This window comes from Gopherus flavomarginatus, chromosome 3 (genome assembly GCF_025201925.1).
Source record: "Gopherus flavomarginatus isolate rGopFla2 chromosome 3, rGopFla2.mat.asm, whole genome shotgun sequence".
NCBI classification, from domain to species: Eukaryota; Metazoa; Chordata; order Testudines; family Testudinidae; genus Gopherus; species Gopherus flavomarginatus.
Genome location: NC_066619.1, coordinates 171,203,398 through 171,223,035, shown reverse-complemented (window position 1 = coordinate 171,223,035; position 19,638 = coordinate 171,203,398). Strand labels below are relative to the sequence as shown.

Here is a 19,638-nt window from a genome sequence, read left to right as displayed (position 1 = left end):
TATCAGTTTTGCTGGGAGGTAGTCATGTATCTGTTTGTTTGTTTATGCATCATGATTAGCTTTTTTGAAGAGGTAAACAGTTTTTGTCCTTCACAATGCACTTGCATTTACCACGGCAGAAGTGATGGCACTGGAACAAGGTATGCCTTTCTTTATTGCCGTTACACAACGTAATTATAAGAAAATAGGTCGATGGAAATTTAGAATAACATTCTCTGACACCACTGATGAGTGCAGATTGTATAGTTTTAGTTCATGTACTTTTTAGAAGTATAAAGGGAGAAGTTTACTCCATTTTTATGCCACTTTACATGGTAAGCAATGTGCGTGGATATTTACAGGTAGCAATAATATCTTGTCTTACTGGTTTTTACTTAGCAGCCGAATGCCTTTTAAATCTTCAGTTTTTACAAGGACTTCTCTCTGCACTCTAACTTACTAAATGTCGATATTTCCTTGAAAATTCCATTTCTCAAACCAGTTATCCATGGTACGGTAATCCTGGTTTTAGATAAATGCAAAAGTTTCCTTTACTCTATCTCATTGTTAGACAATAGAAAAAGTATGATGATAAAGGAAAAGCTTAACCACTTTGAAATATTGTACAGCAGATGCACTAGACATTGTATTGTTGCTCATTTGGGAATTACAATTTCAGCTAATTTTATTCTTGTGCTATACCTGATACAAAGTTATGGTGAGAAGAAAGGAAAATAGATGTACTTCATAAATCAGCATCTATATGGAGAGAAAGAAGAGACATTAACTTTGGTCAGAATTCTCAAACCTGGATGCCTAGAATCCTAAATCCATATGTATGAACTTAAAATAAATTGAAATGGCCTAATTTTCAGAGGTTCTGAGAAAACCCAACACCTCTGAAGTCAATGGGAGTAGGAAGTCCACAGAACCTCTGAAAATTAGGCCATTTCTATTTAGGTGGATTTAGAATCTTTAATTAAGCACTCAGTTTGAAAAATTTTCCTTTTTTTTTGTAATCTTCAACCTACTTTCAAAAGTAAAGTTCCAGAAATATATTTACCCTTGTGCCTTAAATATCTGATATCTCCACTCTTGAAGAGAAATTAGAAAAAGTAACACACAGAATTATAGACTTTTTATTAAAACGGAGGTGATGAATTTCCTGTTTCAGTGATAAAAATACAAATAAAATCCTTCTGTTCTTGAATTACATTGCTGACCCTAAAATGACTGGGTAAAAGATAGTATTTGAATTTATCTGGAATTAATGCAGCAGTATCATTAATATTTTATATTCATTTTCTCTTTAGAAAGAAAGTCCACCTCCAAATTGTCTCTATCTTTTAAACATAGAAGATTGCACTTGGTCTGATATTTTGGCAGTAGTGGTGGTAGAAAAGGTATTAACACTTATGTATTTGAGATGCAAGTCTCTGGTAATGAAATACAGATCTCTCTTTGTTGTTTGGTGCTAGGTCTGTGCTGTGTAATGACCCTGATATGTTTGAGATTCCTGTGAATGTTCCTGTGGACACAGTAAAACTTCGCATAGAAAAAACTGTCATACGAAGAATCCCCACTGAAGCCTTTTACTACTTGGTGGACCTTAAATACCTGTGGGTGACCTACAATTGTGTGGCTAACATTGATGCCAGCAGCTTTTATAATTTGAAGCAGCTGCATGAATTGCGTCTGGATGGGAATTTGCTATCAAGTTTCCCTTGGGAGTCTCTGATGGAGATGCCCAACTTAAGAACCTTTGATTTACATAACAACAAATTGACCAGCATTCCCTCTGAGGCTGGTAGATACCTGAGAAACCTCACCTACCTGGATATATCCAGCAACAAACTAACCACCTTGCCATCAGACCTAATGGACATTTGGCCCCCCTTCTCAGAAGCTACACCATCCAGGAATACAGATCCAGCAGCACAGAGAGTCATATTAGGTAAATTCATGAAGCCATTGGATTCCTTATTAAAACATGTCTAAATAGTCTCTTTTTAACAGGGAAGCAGCTTAGTGTAGTGTTTGCAGGATTAAGGCCATAGTTTGTAAAGGGCTTTGGGATCATTCAGGATATAAGGTGCTATAAACATGCAAAATATTGTTATATCAATGCTAATATGTTAGTTTAAAATATAGTGTGAAACTGCTTATGCTATGCTGATTGCTGCCTGCTATTTATTTTAAATATTTTTGCTGCTAACATTTGGGACAAACACTGTGTAGAAAATACTAATGCATGTCTTAAAATGTTAGTATAACACGCTTAGCTTTTTGTAACTTGTGTCGCTCACAGGAATCACTCATCAGTTCTGTAAATATTTTGGCTAATACTTGTTTTTTTATAATATGTTGATCTTTGGGTGCTCAGAAAAAAATTCGTATGTAGGACTAGGTATAATTGGAGAGATTCTCCACTGCTCTCAGTTTCTGTGGATGCAGCGTGTACGGAGGGGATGGACTGCATGTGGGAGCAGGGGGTGACGCCCTGATCCTGGGACAGCCAGCCTTCACATAGGTGGGGGCTGCTCTAATCTACACACCTGGAGATGGCTGGAGCACAGTGTGTTCTGTTTCTACCCCTGCACACTCCCTCTACACTAATGGTTACAGGAGGGAGGAGAGTAGGAGCTGGCTATGAGTATGTCTATGCAGCAGCTCTGAGGTGCAGTTCCAGGTCGACATATGTGTGTTTGCTCTGCATGAGCTAGTTTGGCTGTAGTAGCTCAGGCTAGCTGCCCTGGCACACACTCGCTTGACCCCCTGACTATGCACTTGGGTGGCTAGTCTGAACTGCTGCTCGTACCACTGTGGCAACCTTGCTCTTTTTAAGTGCTAGCTTGAGCAGCGCTAGCACGTGTCTGTCTACCTGTGCTGGGAATTTAACCTCCCAGCTCCTGTATATGTCAGTGCTAAACCTGCTGAGGATTTTCCCCATATCAGATTCCTCATCTCAGGAGATCGAGCCAACTTCCAGTCTCTTTGCGCTGTCCTTGCTGTGCAAAGATAGTGGAATCTGGTTGAGGGCTCGCGAAGTTTCTCTACAATCTTTGTCAACAGCCTTTAATCCTGACAAGCTTGCAGCCCTAGCACCTGTATTCTCTTGAGCACGTGACTGTTTGCGCCATGTTATGTGATGATTTTATAATGTGCAAAAAAGTCCCCAGGGGAATTAGCATGAGACCTTTAGCTCATTTTCATTTGTGAACCAAGCCTGGATTTGAACCCATATCTCCAGAGATGAAAGGGCAGTAGATTCACTGGATTCAGGTGCCAATTTGCCTCTGGTTTTTGGATCCTATGTTCTGTGGAGATGGTATGCGGTTACCTACCTTCAGACTTACATACTGAAGTCAAATACCCTGAAAATAAAATGATGATTTCTTTGTAGAATTTGGAGCAACTATAAATTAGGTTAGCTGTGAATGATTCACTTCATTTCCAGTCATTACAAAAGCCATTTATTGTAAGTCTATTAGAGTGCAAGCAGACAATGATTGTTATACAATTAATCTGAACGTGAACCTCTGGAGATCTGAAGTGACACACTGCTTGTGTTTTGGATTGTTCCCTGACAAGCCCACAATCGCCTTCCCACTAAACCTGCTTTTCCTTCCTCTTTATTGAGTATATTACTGTAGTGCCCAGGAACCCTGGTTGTGTTTCTCACTCATGTGCAAGGGTGTGCATGCACACACACATACTCGTGCATGAGCTCACGCACTCATTGTAGGAGTCTCACCCTCAGTCTGTGCCAGAGGGACATAGCTGTTACAACCTGATAGATTTTAGGATCTGGTGACAAAATCGGAGAGAGAGGCCTTCCCTGCTGTACTTTTGTTGCTTAAAAATGTACCATATTGAGTAGGATTTATATGAGCCTGACTATCTTCTTCACTTCTCCAAGCAAAGGGATTCTGGGTAGGAACCATGAAAAAGGGAGACTGGTGGCTCTGTGACATTGCCCTCTCTGATACCCCGTGGAAGATATGCTGGGGCTCACTGAGGCTTTCAGGGCTGGGAGAGGAATCAAAGAGCCTTTGTTCTGTGTAGCACTCTCCCCCTTCCCAGAGGTGGTGAGTATCTGCTTGGATTCCATGCCTTAATTAATTCTGCCTGAATCATTGCTAACTAAGGCTACACTTCTGCACCTCTCAGAGAGGCTGGCCTGCTAATGGTAGCATTTCTCCTGCAGGAACCGTATTGCCAGGGATAAGAAGGGGCCAAAGGAGCTGACTAAACCATTTAGACCATTGGACTAAAGCTTCACTTCTTCACAGATCTGCAGTTCTCTGCACCTTCTACCTTCTCTGGATGAAAATTCTGCAAAGTGAACCTGCCGAGAGTCCTGGTTACTTTGTCCCCCTCCTGTGGGAGCATCCAGCTAGGTGCTCTATCTCTAGGTGGCTTGTTAGCTGAAAGCATGGTGTCACTGGAAGCTGAAATTCAGAGCTTCCTAGCAGTACTTACAGCAAAGTCAAGTTGTTGAAATGCTGCCAGTAAAATGGCAGTCAGGGTTCTGCTCAATGTGAGCAATGGTTGGCAGAATCAGGAAAACAAAATTATTCGCTGGTGGTTTTTAAACAAAACAAAAACTCAAACCCAAACCAAGTGATTTTTAACATTTAGAAGGCTATGCTAGCTGCAATGTCATAAGTGAACCTGAGGAGGAGAGAGTGCAGGAGAAGGCTCCCTTCCCTAATCTTCAGGTGATGTGACTGACTGTGCCCCTGGAAAACCAGGAGCTGCTTTTTTCTAACTGATAAGAACCTGGCCTTTCCCTAGTCTTGTCGGGAATCCCAAACTTTACCCTTGCTTGATCCATTTTCTTTGGTCATTTTGGACACCAAGGGCTCGGTCCTGCTCCCACCGAAGTCTATGGTGGCAGGACTGGGCTGCAAGAGCATACTGTGGTTTCAAATCTGAGGCATGCACAATGGTAATATCATTCCCCTTGCAGTCTCCCTCCTAGAGAGCCATAGAGAGGATGAGGGAATACAGCATATAATAGAGCTGCAGTTTGCGCTGGCTGAAATCTTGCCCTTGCTGCCTTCCCATGTGCCAAGGACCCTGAATGCAGCAGAGCGACCAGGCTTCTGCAGAGTGTGCTAGCCAGGCAGTTGGGAAGACTCAGCTCTTCCTGGGGCCTGCTCTGTAGTGATTGTTTCCATGGCACTGTATGTGGCAGTGTGGGGAGAGGGAAGCACAGGGAGCCAGTGAGAAAAGGGGCCAGTCAGTCTTTTGCTATGTGAAGCCACTGACTAAACCCCAGCTGAGCAGCAAGGGCTGCAGATGGTATTGCAGTTACAGAGAGCCTTGAGTGGAGGAAACATCCTGTGTTAATAACATCTGGGTTTCGTTTTGAACCTTGAATATTTCATTTATTGCCACTTTACAACCCTCTAAAAGGGGAATAATGTGCATTTAATTAAACCCTGAGGTTGGTTACTGATTTACAGAGAAAATTTCCTACATAGCTCGCTTCTAAGCTGAAGTCCATATAGACACAGCAGCACGTACTGTTGTGGGGGAATCTCTGTTTACCAAGAAGGAGGGACTGCATAACTGTATTCTTCTGTGATACACATTGGAGTATATAATTCACAACTGTAACTATGGGCTGTTATTAGGCATTGATGGGGATGAATAACCAATGAGTTACTGAAGAAGCAAATTATTTGAGTTTGTTGTGATCACTGCAGCATCCAGGCTAGTCTCCAAATAAATCAGATAAGGACACTTTGTGGAATGTGGCCATTTTCTGTCCATTTGCACAGAAACTCCATTGTGGTTCATTAGGAAGGAAGCTTTGTCAGTTGCTATCATAAACAGATAGTTAAGGGTTAATGTCTCTTTTACCTGTAAAGGGTTAACAAACAGTGAACCGGACACCTGACCAGAGGACCAATCAGGAAACAAGATACTTTCAAATCTCGGTGGAGGGAAGCCTTTGTTTGTGTTTTTTGTGTTTTTCTTTGTTCTCTCTGGGTCCTGGAAGGGACTAGAGGTGCAACCAGGTTTCTTGCCAATCTCCCTGCTACATTCTCTTATATATTCAGAATAGTGAGTATTTAGTAAGAAAGGCAGTTATAGTCTTTTGATTGTTTTCTGTATTTGCAAATGTGTAGTTTGCTGGAAGTATTTTAAATTTTATTTTTGCTAGGGGGAGGCTTCTTTCTAGTGTCTATAAACTGACAGACCCTGTAACTTTTACCATCTAAATTGCAGAGATAACTTTTACTTTTTTTCTTTCTTTTTATTAAAAGTTTTGCTTTTAAGACCTGTCTGATTTTTCCCCTTGTTGAGGCTCAAGGGAATTGAGTCTGTACTTAACAGGGAAGGGGAAGGGAGGGGAGAAGAGTGGAATCCCTTTGGTTTAGATTCACGAAGCGTGAATCTGTCTGTCTCTCCAGGAGCTCAGGGAGGGAACACCTGGAGGGGAAGAGAAGGGAGGGGAAGTCTGGGAGAGGCAACAGTGAGGAAAGGGGTTTACTTTCCTTGTGTTAAGATCCAGGGGGTCTGGGTCTTGGGGGTCCCCAGGGAAGGTTTGGGGGGGACCAGAGTGTATCAGGCACTGGAATTCCTAGTTGGTGGCAGCTTATCAGATCTAAGCAGGTAATTAAGCTTAGAGGAATTCATGCTAGTACCCCAACTTTTGGACTCTAAGGTTCAGACTGGGGAAAGATACTATGACAGTTGCTCATTGTACAGTGTTGTCTACTTGTACCATTTCTCATCTATGTATGGCAAATCAATGCTTATTGTGCAACCATTTTAAGTGTTGGTTTCATATTAGAAGAAAACCCTGGCTCATAACTGGCTGGAAATAGCCATCATGTGAGTGAGGAGATTACCTCCTGGGAGTCAATGTTGGACCTGAGGAACTGAAACAGTGTTAATGAATCAACTCTAAATAACTGCACTTTGTCTGGCTGCAGTGAAAACAATTATTTATCTCAGAACCAGTTAGGTCACTTATGAAAATCTTTGTCTCCCTCATGGAAGACGTTAAGAAAAGAGCCTCCTGTCTCTACCTGCAGACGCAAGCGTATATTTATATGTTGGAAAAGAGGCAAAGTGAGTGGGTCTGGGGTTCTACAGCTTTCCCCATTCACAAAATCCAGTGCTTCCAAATGATCTGGAACCCTCCAGGCTAGCCTGAATAACCACGTAACCGTATTACCTTGTTCTTTGCTTCCTTGTCTCTTTCTTTGCTCAGTCTATTTCTGTTTTATACTCTGTAGGTCAGGGACTGTCTCATGTTTGTTTGTACAGTGCCTCAGGCAGTGGAGTTTGGATCTGGATTGAATCCTTTGGGCACTACTGCAATATGAGCAATAAATAGCAAGTCATAACTTCCTGTTGGGAAACCTGCAAGAGGAAAAAAGTCAGCCCACGAGGTTTTGTCACAAGCTGACCCTGGGGAGAAGGACTCAGCCATCTTGTGAAGGGAGACAAGCTGCTAGCCCTACCAATCTTGAGGGTCCATGCAGAAAGCAAACTTCTAACTCTGGAAATCCTGGGGTCTCCTGATGCCTGACCTTCACTTCCCCACTGCACCGTATCCCCTCAGCTGTATGTTTCTACCTTTTTTGAATCGGAAGGAAGAGACGCCTTATAGGGGAGTTAACTTGGCTTGTGGCATAATTTACTACTGTGGAAAGCTGCTGGCATTTAAGGAGCAGCCACTCTCCCTTCCAATTTCTTAGGAGTACTTCCTTCTCCTTATACTCTTATTCTCCAGTCCAGAGGGAAGAGAACACGTCATTTTGTAAAATATCAAGCAGGAATGGACATTTATCTAAATAAGAATAGCATCTGCCTCTGGACCAGTTAAAAATAAAACTAGACAGATTTTAAAGGTAGGCACACGCAATTGTGTATTTGAGTGAGTTGGGCTTGTGAGCAAATATCTGTGCATATACACATGGACGGCAGGCACTCAACTTGTGCACCCTCAGATGTTGTATCTGATATGTTCATGAGCACCATTTATTTCCAGGCATCAGTTAGTCATGTTCAAAGTCCATGTGCAGTTGCAGATGCCTAACTTTGAAACTCTGTCTCTGCAAATGTTAATAATTTCCAGTGGCAGATAGTTCAACAGGTTATTAGGGTTAGTTGCCTTTTGGAGTAATACACATCTTTGAGTGTTCACCTTACCTAGAGGAATTTTGCAATGACTATTAGAGGTTAATGCAGCACAAAACAAAGCTCAAATAGTCCTGACATCAGTACCTCAAATGAGACAACATATTCCACAAGAAGCTTCCCTAATGTGTTATTACAGCTCAGATTTTATCTTAGCATATATTTTATATGCATTGAATGTTTTATTTGGGAAGAGAATTCCCCTTGTGAACTGAAATTAGTGGTATGTTCCTTTAGGACAGTAGTGCCCAAACTTTTCCTGCCATGCCCCACCTTACCAGTAATGGAATCAGTCCGTGGCTCAGCAGAGGAGCTGGGGCTAAAGGCAGAACTGGGAGCAAAACTGGGAATGGGGGAGGAGCTAGGGCAAGAGGTGGAGCTGGCCTGGGGGTGGAGAGAAATGAGGGCAGAGCTGGACTGGGGGCTGAGCAGGGGGTGGAGTGGAGCTGCAGCTGGGAGAGGGAAGGATAGCTCAGTGGTTTGAGCATTGGCCTGCTAAACCGAGGGTTGTGAGGTCAATCCTTGAGGGGGCCATTTGGGGAACTGGGGTAAAAATCTGGGGATTGGTCCTGCTTTGAGCAGGGGGTTGGACTAGATGACCTCTTGAGGTCCCTTCCAACCCTAATAGTCTATGATCTGGAGCTGGGCTGTGGGTGGAGTGGACTGTTACTGCAGTTAGAAGGAGTCTGGGGGCAGAGCAGGGGGCTGGGTGGCAATCCCTCTCGGCCATCCTGGGAGGAGGGGGGTTGGCCTAGGCCTTGTGGCCTCCCCCAACACTCCTCCAGTTTGGGGACCACTGCTCTAGGAGAAACATTGTTTCCTGTCAGTCTGAATCTGTGTTTTTCTGACAGCAGTAGGAACAAATGCTGCAGTTGATCCTGCCATTCTCCCGGGCAAAACTTACACTGATTTGAAGGAGAGTGTTACCTGAGAAAAGGATTGTGGCATTAGGACCACTTTCAGTAGAATAAGTGTGCTCCAGAGCATGGTGAGGTTCCCTGGGCACTGAGAAGCTGTCTTACAATTAATCCTCTGCAATGAGATTGGTGGCAGTAGTCTGACAAACAAGCATGATGTGGTATGCAGTGTTATTCTAGCTGTGTTGATCCCAGGATATTAGAGAGTCAAGGCTATAACTACATTGTACCCATCTTCACAGGTGGCAGGTTTGTATAATTTTTGGTGGTGCCCAAAATGGTGGTACCCCTCCCCCCCCTGCTCTCGCCCTGTAAGCCAATATAAAATGAAGCTACAATGCGTCGGCACCACAAGATTACAAGGGTCAATTAAAAGTGGAAAGTCAGAAGCAGCCCTTGCCTGCTTCAATATACAATCTTAAATTTTGTTGCACCTGTTGTGACAAAGTGGGAATGTTCTTAATGTTTTCTCTGAATACTGTGTGAGTGCCTCAGTTTCCCCTGCAAGGTGCCAACTGAAGGTGCTGGGGACAAAGAGATCAGAAGAGATCCAGAAGAGAGACAAAGTCTAGAGGAGGGAGTGTCAGTTTGGCGCTGGCTGAGGAAATGGGGAGAGGCCCAGAACTTGGGTCTAGACTCCCCACCCTCCAAGATGGACTTGACTGAGGGGTCCTGTTTTCTGTACCTACAAGCTTTGTTTGAAACTGTGATCCTGTCGTCTAATAAACCTTCTGTTTTGCTGGCTGAGAGTCATATCTGACTGCAGAGTTGGGGTGCAGGGACCTCTAGTTGCCCCAGGACCTGCCTGGGCACACTTGCCGCAGAAAGTGCACAGTGTGGAAGGGCATGCTGAATGCTACGAGGTCAGACCCAGGAAGATGTAAGCTTCTTGCCCTGGAGACAGTATGCTCAGACAGAGGAGGCTCCCCCAGAGTCCTGACTGGCTTTGTGTGGAATAGTTCCAAAGCATCCCAGCATCCCCTTCCACACCATGCACTTCCCGGAAGTCTGCACAGGCACTGACACTCTCTCCTCTGGCCTTTGTCTCTTTTCCAGGCATTAGGAGGCCACCTGATTTCTTGGTTCTCCAACACCTTCGGTTGGCACCTTGCAGGAGAGCGACCCAGGCCATCAGTTGCCCGGAGACAGAGTTTAGGCCATTCTCTGTGCAGATGGCATCACACTGGCACTCTAGGGCTCTACAACCATCACACACCCTTATCCCACCATCTAGATCCTTGAGAAATGCATAGGGGAAACTGAGGCACCCACACAGTATTCAGAGAAAACATTAAGAACGTTCCCACTTTGTAACACCTGTATACTTTAAAGGGTGTAAAATAATCAAGTATTGTGCTAAACGCAATGATACTCCAAACTGACCACCCAATTTAAGTTGCACGTTTTTCCCCTCAGGTGAGGCTCTGGGGTGGGGCTGGGGATGAGGGGTTCACAGTGCAGCAGGGTGCTCAAGGTTGGAGTGCTGGGGGCGCATGTTCTGGGGTGGGGCAGGGCTGGAGATAAGGAACTTGGGATGCAGACAGGCTGCCTCAGGGCTAGGGCCAGAGAGAACTCTCCCCCCCTCTTTTCTGGCAGCAGCAAGCTCCAGGGGAGGGACCCCCCTGCAGCACACTCACTCTGCACCACAGTCACTGCACATGCTCCTAGGGACTCTCTCAGGTCCATTAAGCCCACTCGCCTCCCCTATGGTGGGTATCGGGGCTGGGGGTTGTCATCATGTGTGGCCTCCCCACCCCTGCTGCTGCCCCTGGGTGCCGGGAGGGGGGCGGGTGGGGGAGAGAGCTCCCAAGCACGTGTGTGCCTCTTTCCCCATCCTCTCTCCCTCTTCCCCTCCCCCGGTGCTCCAAGAGGCTGCCTGCCTCTGATCTCTACAGCCTTAGGCAAAAGCAGCACAAACAAAGGAGAGAGGCACTGGCTGTTTTCTTTCAGGCAGGGAAGCTCTGAGGCCGGGGCAGGGGAGAAACCCGGCTCCAAATATTGGTGGAGCACAGCCCCCACCCTTGAATATTCCTAGTGCTTAAGCACCTTGAGCCCATATAAGCTGCCGCCCCTGCCCATTTTGTCTCTCTAAGTAGGATAGTGTTGGTTTTTTTGCTGCATGGCATTAATATGGCACATAAACTTCATTAACCATGCATTGCCCTAATAAGCATTTTGCAAAGCATGGACAGATTAGTGAGAAATGAATTTCAGTTAAGAAGCTCATTTGCATATGAGGTGCTTGACTATTAAGTGCTTAATCCTACAACCTTCACTTTCTTTTACCATAATTGCTTTCAGTGGAATTATTTGTTGATATTTTTGTGCACCTTTGTATGTTTTAAAAGTTTCACAATAGGCTTATATATTTCAATCAATCATATTGGTGAATAATTTACCTGTCTAAGGGACTAATCCTGCAAATCCCTATTATCATTATTACTCACACGAGTAAGACTTTGCAGATAAGTTCATTAAAAAATGTGATTTAGGTTATTTAATATATTTTTAAAGAGACGTAATTGTCCCAACTCAGCAACATACACATTTTCCAAAATGTAGGAAATGTATATTCAGGAAATGTGGATAAGTAACATTAAGTTACCCTGGCAGAGATGGTGTCTCTACCCTCTGTTTGCCAGGAGCTGGGAATGGGTGACAGAGGATGGATCACTTGATATTTACCAGTTCTGTTAATTCCCTCTGGGGCACCTGGCATTGGCCACTGTTGGAAGACAGGATACTGGGCTAGATGGATCTTTGGTCTGACCCACCATGGCCGTTCTTATGTTCTTTGACTCTTTTACTTTGCACAATGGTCTCAACATCCTTACATGGAATGTACATTTGCACATCCTGGGAATTAGGGGCATTACATTGGATTTGTTTGCAATTAATGGCTTCTGGGACACCTGTATTACGTCTATGAACTGGAAGGAAGTTTATCTTATGTACTAAGGGAGTAGGCTGGAAATTGAGAACGTCAACCTTCTCCTTCCCCTGCTAGTTTTACCCATGTTCCCAGCTTAAGTATACAGTGCAAAGGGGAGCTATAGATAGGATGGACTGATGTTAGAGGAAACCTGTTGAAATTCACCTCTGGTGAACTGGTCTTTTATGTATATATTTTTATATATATATGCCCAGTTCAACAGAGGTTGTGAAGGGGTGTGTGTGTGTGTGTGTGTATGTATATATATATATATATAAAATAAATGTCTCCAAAGCTATATATCATCTCCAAAGAGGAGTGTGCACTCGCACTCTCTCTCTCTCTTTTTGAAGATTAGTTTTTTAAATACAATACTCGAAACAGTTTCCTTGGATTTGCCTATTCCTTTTCTTGTGGGTAATAATTAGTCAGATTTAAAATCACTCATGTCTGGAAGGATACAATTGGATTCTGATGTCATAAAGGTCTCTCTTCAGGTCAAGTCTTGTTTTAAAAGGTGGGATTAGTTAGGGTTTATCACTGTCTTAATCAATCACTGACTTTGTGCTTAAAATAACCTAATCTTGGTCAGGTGGTTAAAGGAAGCATGTATTTCTACATCTACAGATTTTTTCTAAAAATGCAAGGACATTAGAAGCAAATGAAATATTAAGAAAGGGAAAAAGAGAGGTGTTGGTAACATGGAATAATTCCAATTTTTTATTTAATTATTCATAAAGTTAATGCATCTTTTCACATCATGAGCTGTGTACTATGTCCCCTTATTTGGGTTTCATTCATGACTGGTTTGCTAAACTGTTCAGAGTATCCAATAATTATAGGTTTTCACTGCAAAGTAATAGCTTTTATTTTATATCTGCCTGCTCACTTTTAATGCACCCATCTTCATAGCATTGGAGGCTATCCCATGTTCCCTACAAAAATAGCTTGAATTTGGAATTAGTTCTATTTATTGTTAATATTCAAAGGAAATGGAGTGTTCCAGGGAGATGTATACAAAGATCTAAAGTCAAATCGGAAACTATTTAAAGGCATGAATGAAATGCTGTGGACCAGATTCTCAGCTGGTATAAATAGATATTTCTCTATTGAAGTCAACAGAGCTGTCCTGTCTTACGCCAATATAAGAGCTGGACCTATATTACTGTAAAATGGCCAATGTAATTCACCTGAAATCAAATTCAACAATAGAAGAAATGTCCCCTCACTCTTGCTCTTCATAATTAAAGGGCAAATAGTCTGAAGCCAAATGGGGAGGGGCAGAGTCCTTGTGTGCCATCAAAAATGCTAAGATCCTTTAATTATTTTGACAGTTCCTCTGCCCTCCTCCCTCTCTCTCTCCGCATCCCTCCACAACTTTTAAATAGTTTGTATTTAAAAGATTGGCCTGAACGAGATCTGTAAGGTTCTTGGGAGGCTACGGGCCTACCCAGGGTGCTCTGCAAGAACGAGGCCCACACACACTGAGAGTTATTGGCTTTAATGAAGGCAAAGTGACACACCCACAACGGGGACTCCTGGCGTTGCTGTCACGGAGGCGGGGAACCCAGCGCACCGAAGCTCGGCCTGGTATGGAGTCCAAGGGTGGGACCGGGACCTTGCAGCTATATATCCAGGACACAAAAACAACTCATACATAAGCAAATAGGGATTTTCCTCAGGCTATGTCCGCCCCATGGCCAAAGGCCAGGGACTTTCCACAGGCGGTGTTCGCCTCTTGGCTGAGGGCCATGCAAACTGGTTCTAACCAGTTAGGAGCGGGTTATAACTAGCATGCCATGTCTTACAGTGACCAGCCGCCGAGAAAGCGAAAATACCCTAGCTAGGCCGTAACACAGTCTTCCGCGGTTCCCTACAAGATCTCTGAATCCAGACACCCCTGAACATTGGGAAAGTTCAGATCCAGATCTAAACTTCGTTGGCTTAAAGCCATCTCTGTTCAATGGCAGAAGAGTTGGTATAAGTCATAAACACTTCTATCATTGCTGTCTTCTCAGCCAAAATCCAAGCACTGAAAACAGTGCCTGAAAAAAAAATAGAAGCTTAGAAAACTCCATACTCAATGAAGGGGAAAAAGGAGAGCAGTGGAGGTCAAAGGACAACCATAGCTATTAGAAGATCATCTTGTACTTGAAGGGTCTGCCAAGAAGGCAAATGCTGGTGAAACACCTTACTTGGCAGCTAACCAAGGCTGCTCCTTCTGAGGTTGTTTCAAAGGAATGAAAAAATGGTACAATTTAGTGTAGAATGTGTCAACTCATGTATCATTTTCTGTGCAGGTGGTTGTGGGGAAAAGATCTAGTTTATCAATAGTTAACAAAATAGCTTTAACCCTCCTTCCTGAACCTCAAAAAAAAAAAGTATAAAAGGAACAAATTAAATATTTCATGAACTTAAAAGAGACACATTCTCCCTATTAGCATTTAGACAGAATGGTATGTCCCACTCTAATCATGAACTCCAAGTAATGCTTGAAACTAAGTATGTGCTTTTTTTTTCTGCTTAAGGTTTGCAGGACAATCCATGGTTTTGTGACTGTCGGATTTCAAAGCTAATTGAATTTTCCAAAATAGTGGACATCTCTGTTGTACTTCTGGATCCTCTTGTGGCTTGTAGTGGACCTGAGAGCCTGGCAGGTATCTTGTTCCAGAGAGCAGAGCTGGAACAGTGCCTTAAACCATCAGTGATGACTTCAGCAACAAAAATCACGTCGCCTCTGGGAAGCAATGTACTGCTACGCTGTGATGCCACTGGATATCCAACCCCACAACTTACCTGGATCAGGTCAGACAATTTACCGGTGAACTATACAGGTATTTCTAATTTATTACTAAGAAATATGAGAACCTAGATATATTGATAGTTTGTGCTTGGAAATGATCTTTGAGATCATTATTATGAATAGTGAAAAATGAACAAGACCAGATATTTCTCACAATAGTTCTACTGTTTGGGTCCAGAATCTCCTTGTCCCTCTTTGTGTTAAATTCATCCATATCTGAACATGAACAGGGCAAACAAGTTCACTTCCCATTCAGAACATGACATGGAACCAAGACTGGAAAAGAGGCTTAGATTCAGGGTCCCAAAATTGGATGGGGTGGTTTGGACTTGAATTTCAGTTTTGGCTTGTCTCTGGTACAAAATGCAAGTTATAAAAGCCAGCGTAGCCATAACTGAGCTATTTAAACACAGCAATTTTTATAATAAGTATTGGCTTTGTCATAAATATTACTTTGTTTGAATTTTGGTCATTTACCACCAATGTCCATACTGAACGGTAAAGAGGCAGTGAATGTCTGATATTGTTTTTGTATATCAGCCAATTTTAGTAATTGCATCTAGCAGTTCAGAAGTTTTCCTATTTCTAAGTAATGGGTTCGTGAGAATGAAACTGTATGACAACTTATTGTAAGCCCACAATAATAAATTGTTATATTTATTATGAACAATTCTTTTAACTCAAAGCAGTAAGCTAATATCACTCATTTAAAACAAAATAAGCCTATCAGTGGAAATGAATTGTTATAGTGCAATATTGGAGGCTGCCAGTAGATGGCACCATGGTTAGCATCTAAGGATTATCTTTAGGATTTAAAGAGGAACTGTAGAAAAGGAAAGACAGAAAAAGTAAGAATCTGAGAGTAGGGGAAGCTAGTGAATGTATAAAATCTGCAGCTCCTAGAAAAGACTGGAAATTAAACTGTTTGCCTCAGAACTCAATTATTTTAATAACTCAAAGTATTTTGATGATTACATATTTTGTAGAGGTGGGTTTGAACTTCGCAGTGTGAATTCAAATCCAAACTTTTCTGTAACTGGAATGCTATATATATAAAATTGTCTTTGCTTTTGCTGTTCATGTCACAACTGTCATTGTAGAGCACACAAATAGAGGAAACACAGAAGTCTGTAAAATCGAGATGTCATACATTACAATTGTTTAATTATTTACAGTGCCTGTCTTTCACCTTTGCAGCTTACAATAATTAAAATATATGGGGTGAAGAGTAAAATCCACATCATAAAAATAGATATAAATCTATTAATTATTACGGGTCTAACTTAATCTGTTAATCTTAGTGTGTGTGTGTGTGTGTGTGTGTGTGTGTGTGTGTGTGTGTGTGTGTGTGTGTGGACTCTTAAGGGGTCTAGATAGACAGTTCTGGGAAAGTTCAGTCCACAAGACAAATTATGCCTGGGTAGTGCAGGCTGCTGCTTCTTACTCCAGCCACGTGATCCAATCCTGACCTGAGGGCTTACCCCTAGGTGAAACAGGATAATTCCCTTTCCAGTGCATGTTTAGACTTTAACCTCCCTTGTGAGGTGGTGTATAAAGTTCCTGGATTATGTGATAAACTTAATAATTGTCCTATGGGATTGTGCCAGTGCTCTATGTAGTTCAAAATAGTGCCTCAGACAGTAGCGTAAAGCCCCATAATGGGTAATTATGCAATAACCTACTCATGGGGGATGTTTCTTGCTAACCCCAGGCAGTTAGCAGTAAGATTTTACCCTTAAGCATAACAGCTGATGGGTGAAACCTTCAAGACCATTTAAATGATGTAGGAGCCAAAGTACCATTTCCTTAAGTGACTTAGACACTTAGGGTTCTAAGTCTTGTTGAAAGTCAGTTTAGCTTCTGAAGTCCATGGAATTTAGGCTGCCAAGTCACTTATGCACATTTGAAACTTTACCCTGTATCCCTCCCTGTAGTCCTTTAACCATTTTTGTTTTTATAATGAAACGGCCAATATTTTTATTACTCATATAAATGTCTAATTTTATTTTTGAACCTTACTCAGGGCAAGTCTACACTTAAAACACTGCATTGGCGCAGCTGCACTGATGCAGCTATAGCGCTTTAATGAAGATGTTCTCTGCTGACTGGAGAGAGCTCTCCTGTCGGCGTAGTTAATCCACCTCCCTGAGGTCTGCACAGGGTGTTAGACTGGTATAACGATGTTGTTCAGGAGTGTGGATTTTTCTTACCCCCCTGAGTGATGTAGTTATACTGATGTAGGTCTGTAGCGTACACCAGACCTCAACTCTTTTTTTTCAATACTATTATATGGCAGGGAGTTCTGCAAGTTGTGTTTAAAAGAACAATATGTTCAATTCAAATCATTTTTTCTAACACAGCAAAAGCATGGAAGGGGTAAAGTCATAACCTTGCCTTTTTTTTATGTTACTGTTACACTGTTTTACTATATGCATTTCATTTTCCTTTAGTAATTCAAGAAACTCCAGGAGAGGGTGTCAGATGGTCCATAATAAGTTTGACAGGGATTTCATACAAGGATGCAGGGGACTACAGATGTAAGGCCAAAAATTTGGCAGGAATGTCAGAAGCTGCTGTTACTGTCACTGTGGTTGGTGTTGTCACTACGACTGTGTCACCACAAAAGTATGGGAAGAAGTTTGAAGCAGACCAACAAAATAACACACAGGAGGAAGCCAAGCAAGAATCTGAAAAAAGCACCACACCTCCTCCACCCTTAACAGCGCTACCCACAACATTGGCTACCACTGAAAGGGCAACAAGTGCCAAGATCACAGACAAAAAACAGTCCAAGTCCATGGCTGAAGGGAAAAAAAGTTCAAAGGGAGTAACAAATGGAAACAACAAAAAGACTGAAGAAACAAACAAGAGAGATGAGGCGACTTCATTGAATGCAGCTGCACTGGCTGAACAGAACGTCACCATAAAAAACCTAAAAGTTATTAGTGAAACGGATGAAAGAGTTACCTTAACTTGGAAAACCATCAATGCTACAAGCAACTCTGCAGTGACTGTATTGTACTCAAAGTATGGTGAGAAAGATATGCTGCCTCTGAGTACAGATCCCAGCAAAAACAAAGTCACAATAGATGGTTTGCAGCCTAGTACGCAATACATGGCATGTGTCTGTCCCAAAGGAGTCCCACCTACAAAAGATCAATGCATTATTTTCTCCACTGATGGAATAAATGATGAGAGTGGTTCTCAAGTTTCCATTTTGATCATGACTAGCAGTGTGGCATGTGTGATTGTTCTACCTTTGATATTTTTCTTACTCTATAAAGTTTTAAAACTTCACAAGAAACCAAAGTCTGCTAGGGAAGCTGACCTTGCAAAAGAGACCTATGTCAAATTTGAAACACTTTCCCTTAAGCCCCGTTCAGTGGGTACAGGAGGAGAGCTCTGGACTCGAAGAAACACTGATGAGTCAGAAAGACTTCTGCTTTGCTCTCGGTCAAGCATGGATTCTCAGATGACCTTCAAAAGTGAGGGCTCCAGGTCTGAGTACTTCTGTTGACTGTTGTATATACTGGACAATGTGAAATACACTAAGGGTAAAACTAATTCCAAACTGCAGTCTTGTATCTCAAAGCAGGTCAGTGCCAGTTGGAAATACCACTATCAGATATAGCATCTGATACAGCTCAGACTATAGTGGTAGGAGAGGGAAAGGGAAATTGATGCTGGCATTTGTTTTTTGTCTTTTTTACATCCTGTCATGCATGCATCCTGTGACTTCTGATATGAGATAGTGATGTTCCTTGGAGAGTAAATAGAGCATAAAGTAACTCTGCCTGATTTATGTTCTTATATTTTCTGTTTTTATTAAACATACTGGTATTTATCTTGTCATCTGATTTAATGTGTACAACATGCAAGTTGTATCTAGCAAATATTCCCCACGTTTCTTATAAAAAAATATTACGTACTGGAGAAAAGCTGTAGGAGTAGAGCTTAAACTCTGGCTTTGCTTGAGTCGAAGATAGTCACATATACTTAATATTTGAAAATACAGATTTTCCAATAACAGCTTGTGCTTCAAAATGTGATAGAGCACTACGTTGTATAACGTCTTGGAGTGGGAGTGATTTTGGCTTAATCAAGGCTCAAGTCAATTACCCAGAGATCATGTGCTTTGTTTCTTGAGATGCAACATAGACCATCTTCATCAAGTTACAGATGCTTTTGGAAGGAGCTTCTCTTGGCTGGTAAACTTAAGGTAAGGTTTTGATGTGGGTAGCCTTGTAATGGACAAATGTTAACAATAGGTTGAAACTACTGATACTTAATATGGTCCTGTTGCAAAATCCCAGTCTTAGAACACTATACATACTGCAATTTAATTAACTTCTTTGACAATTGTTTACCTTTGACACAATATAACATACATACATTTATGTGTAAGACACATGGTAAGATGAGGTCTTGTCCTCCAATAGCTACAGACAAGATACAACAGGAGATGTAACAAATAGCAAGAGGGAATGAGGCCACAGGGTGAGGGTAACATTTGGAAAGTGTAATTGCATAGGCGAATTATGAACACGACTCAACATTTCCAAAATCATATTATATATTTTAAAAATAAACATCTAGAATTGCCTACTATGAGTCCGACCTGCATCCATTGACGTCCCTGACAAGACTCCTATTGACTTTGTTGCTGCAGGTTCTAACTCCATGAGTATAACTGTGTGTAAACAGGGAGAACACAATACATGCCCAAATGGATTTAAAAAAAAAAAAAAAAAAAAAGAGCAAGAATCTTTGATATGTTGGGACTTTCCATGTGAGTTCTGTGGTAAGCTGGGAATCTTCCCTTCCCAATGAGATGATGATAATAC

General features: G+C 42.1%; 1 protein-coding gene across 1 annotated transcript; it reads left to right on the top strand.

Annotated features, from left to right (window-relative positions):
* Positions 1-11: 11 nt before the first annotated feature.
* On the top strand, positions 12-18,583 carry LRIT3 (leucine rich repeat, Ig-like and transmembrane domains 3). Its single transcript, XM_050946746.1, has 4 exons — positions 12-140; positions 1,458-1,933; positions 14,520-14,825; positions 17,245-18,583. Exons 1-4 carry the CDS (start codon positions 25-27, stop codon positions 18,309-18,311), a joined length of 1,965 nt encoding a protein of 654 aa, XP_050802703.1. The 5' UTR covers positions 12-24; the 3' UTR covers positions 18,312-18,583.
* Positions 18,584-19,638: the final 1,055 nt, after the last annotated feature.

What these genes read in the sequence shown, in the direction of transcription:
- LRIT3 (XM_050946746.1), top strand. Translation starts at nt 25, where the DNA reads ATGTATCTGTTTGTTTGTTTATGCATCATGATTAGCTTTTTTGAAGAG. An exon ending in AGTGATGGCACTGGAACAAG is followed by an intron (nt 141 to 1,457) that starts GTATGCCTTTCT and finishes GTTTGGTGCTAG; the next exon opens with GTCTGTGCTGTGTAATGACC. An exon ending in AGCACAGAGAGTCATATTAG is followed by an intron (nt 1,934 to 14,519) that starts GTAAATTCATGA and finishes TTTCTGCTTAAG; the next exon opens with GTTTGCAGGACAATCCATGG.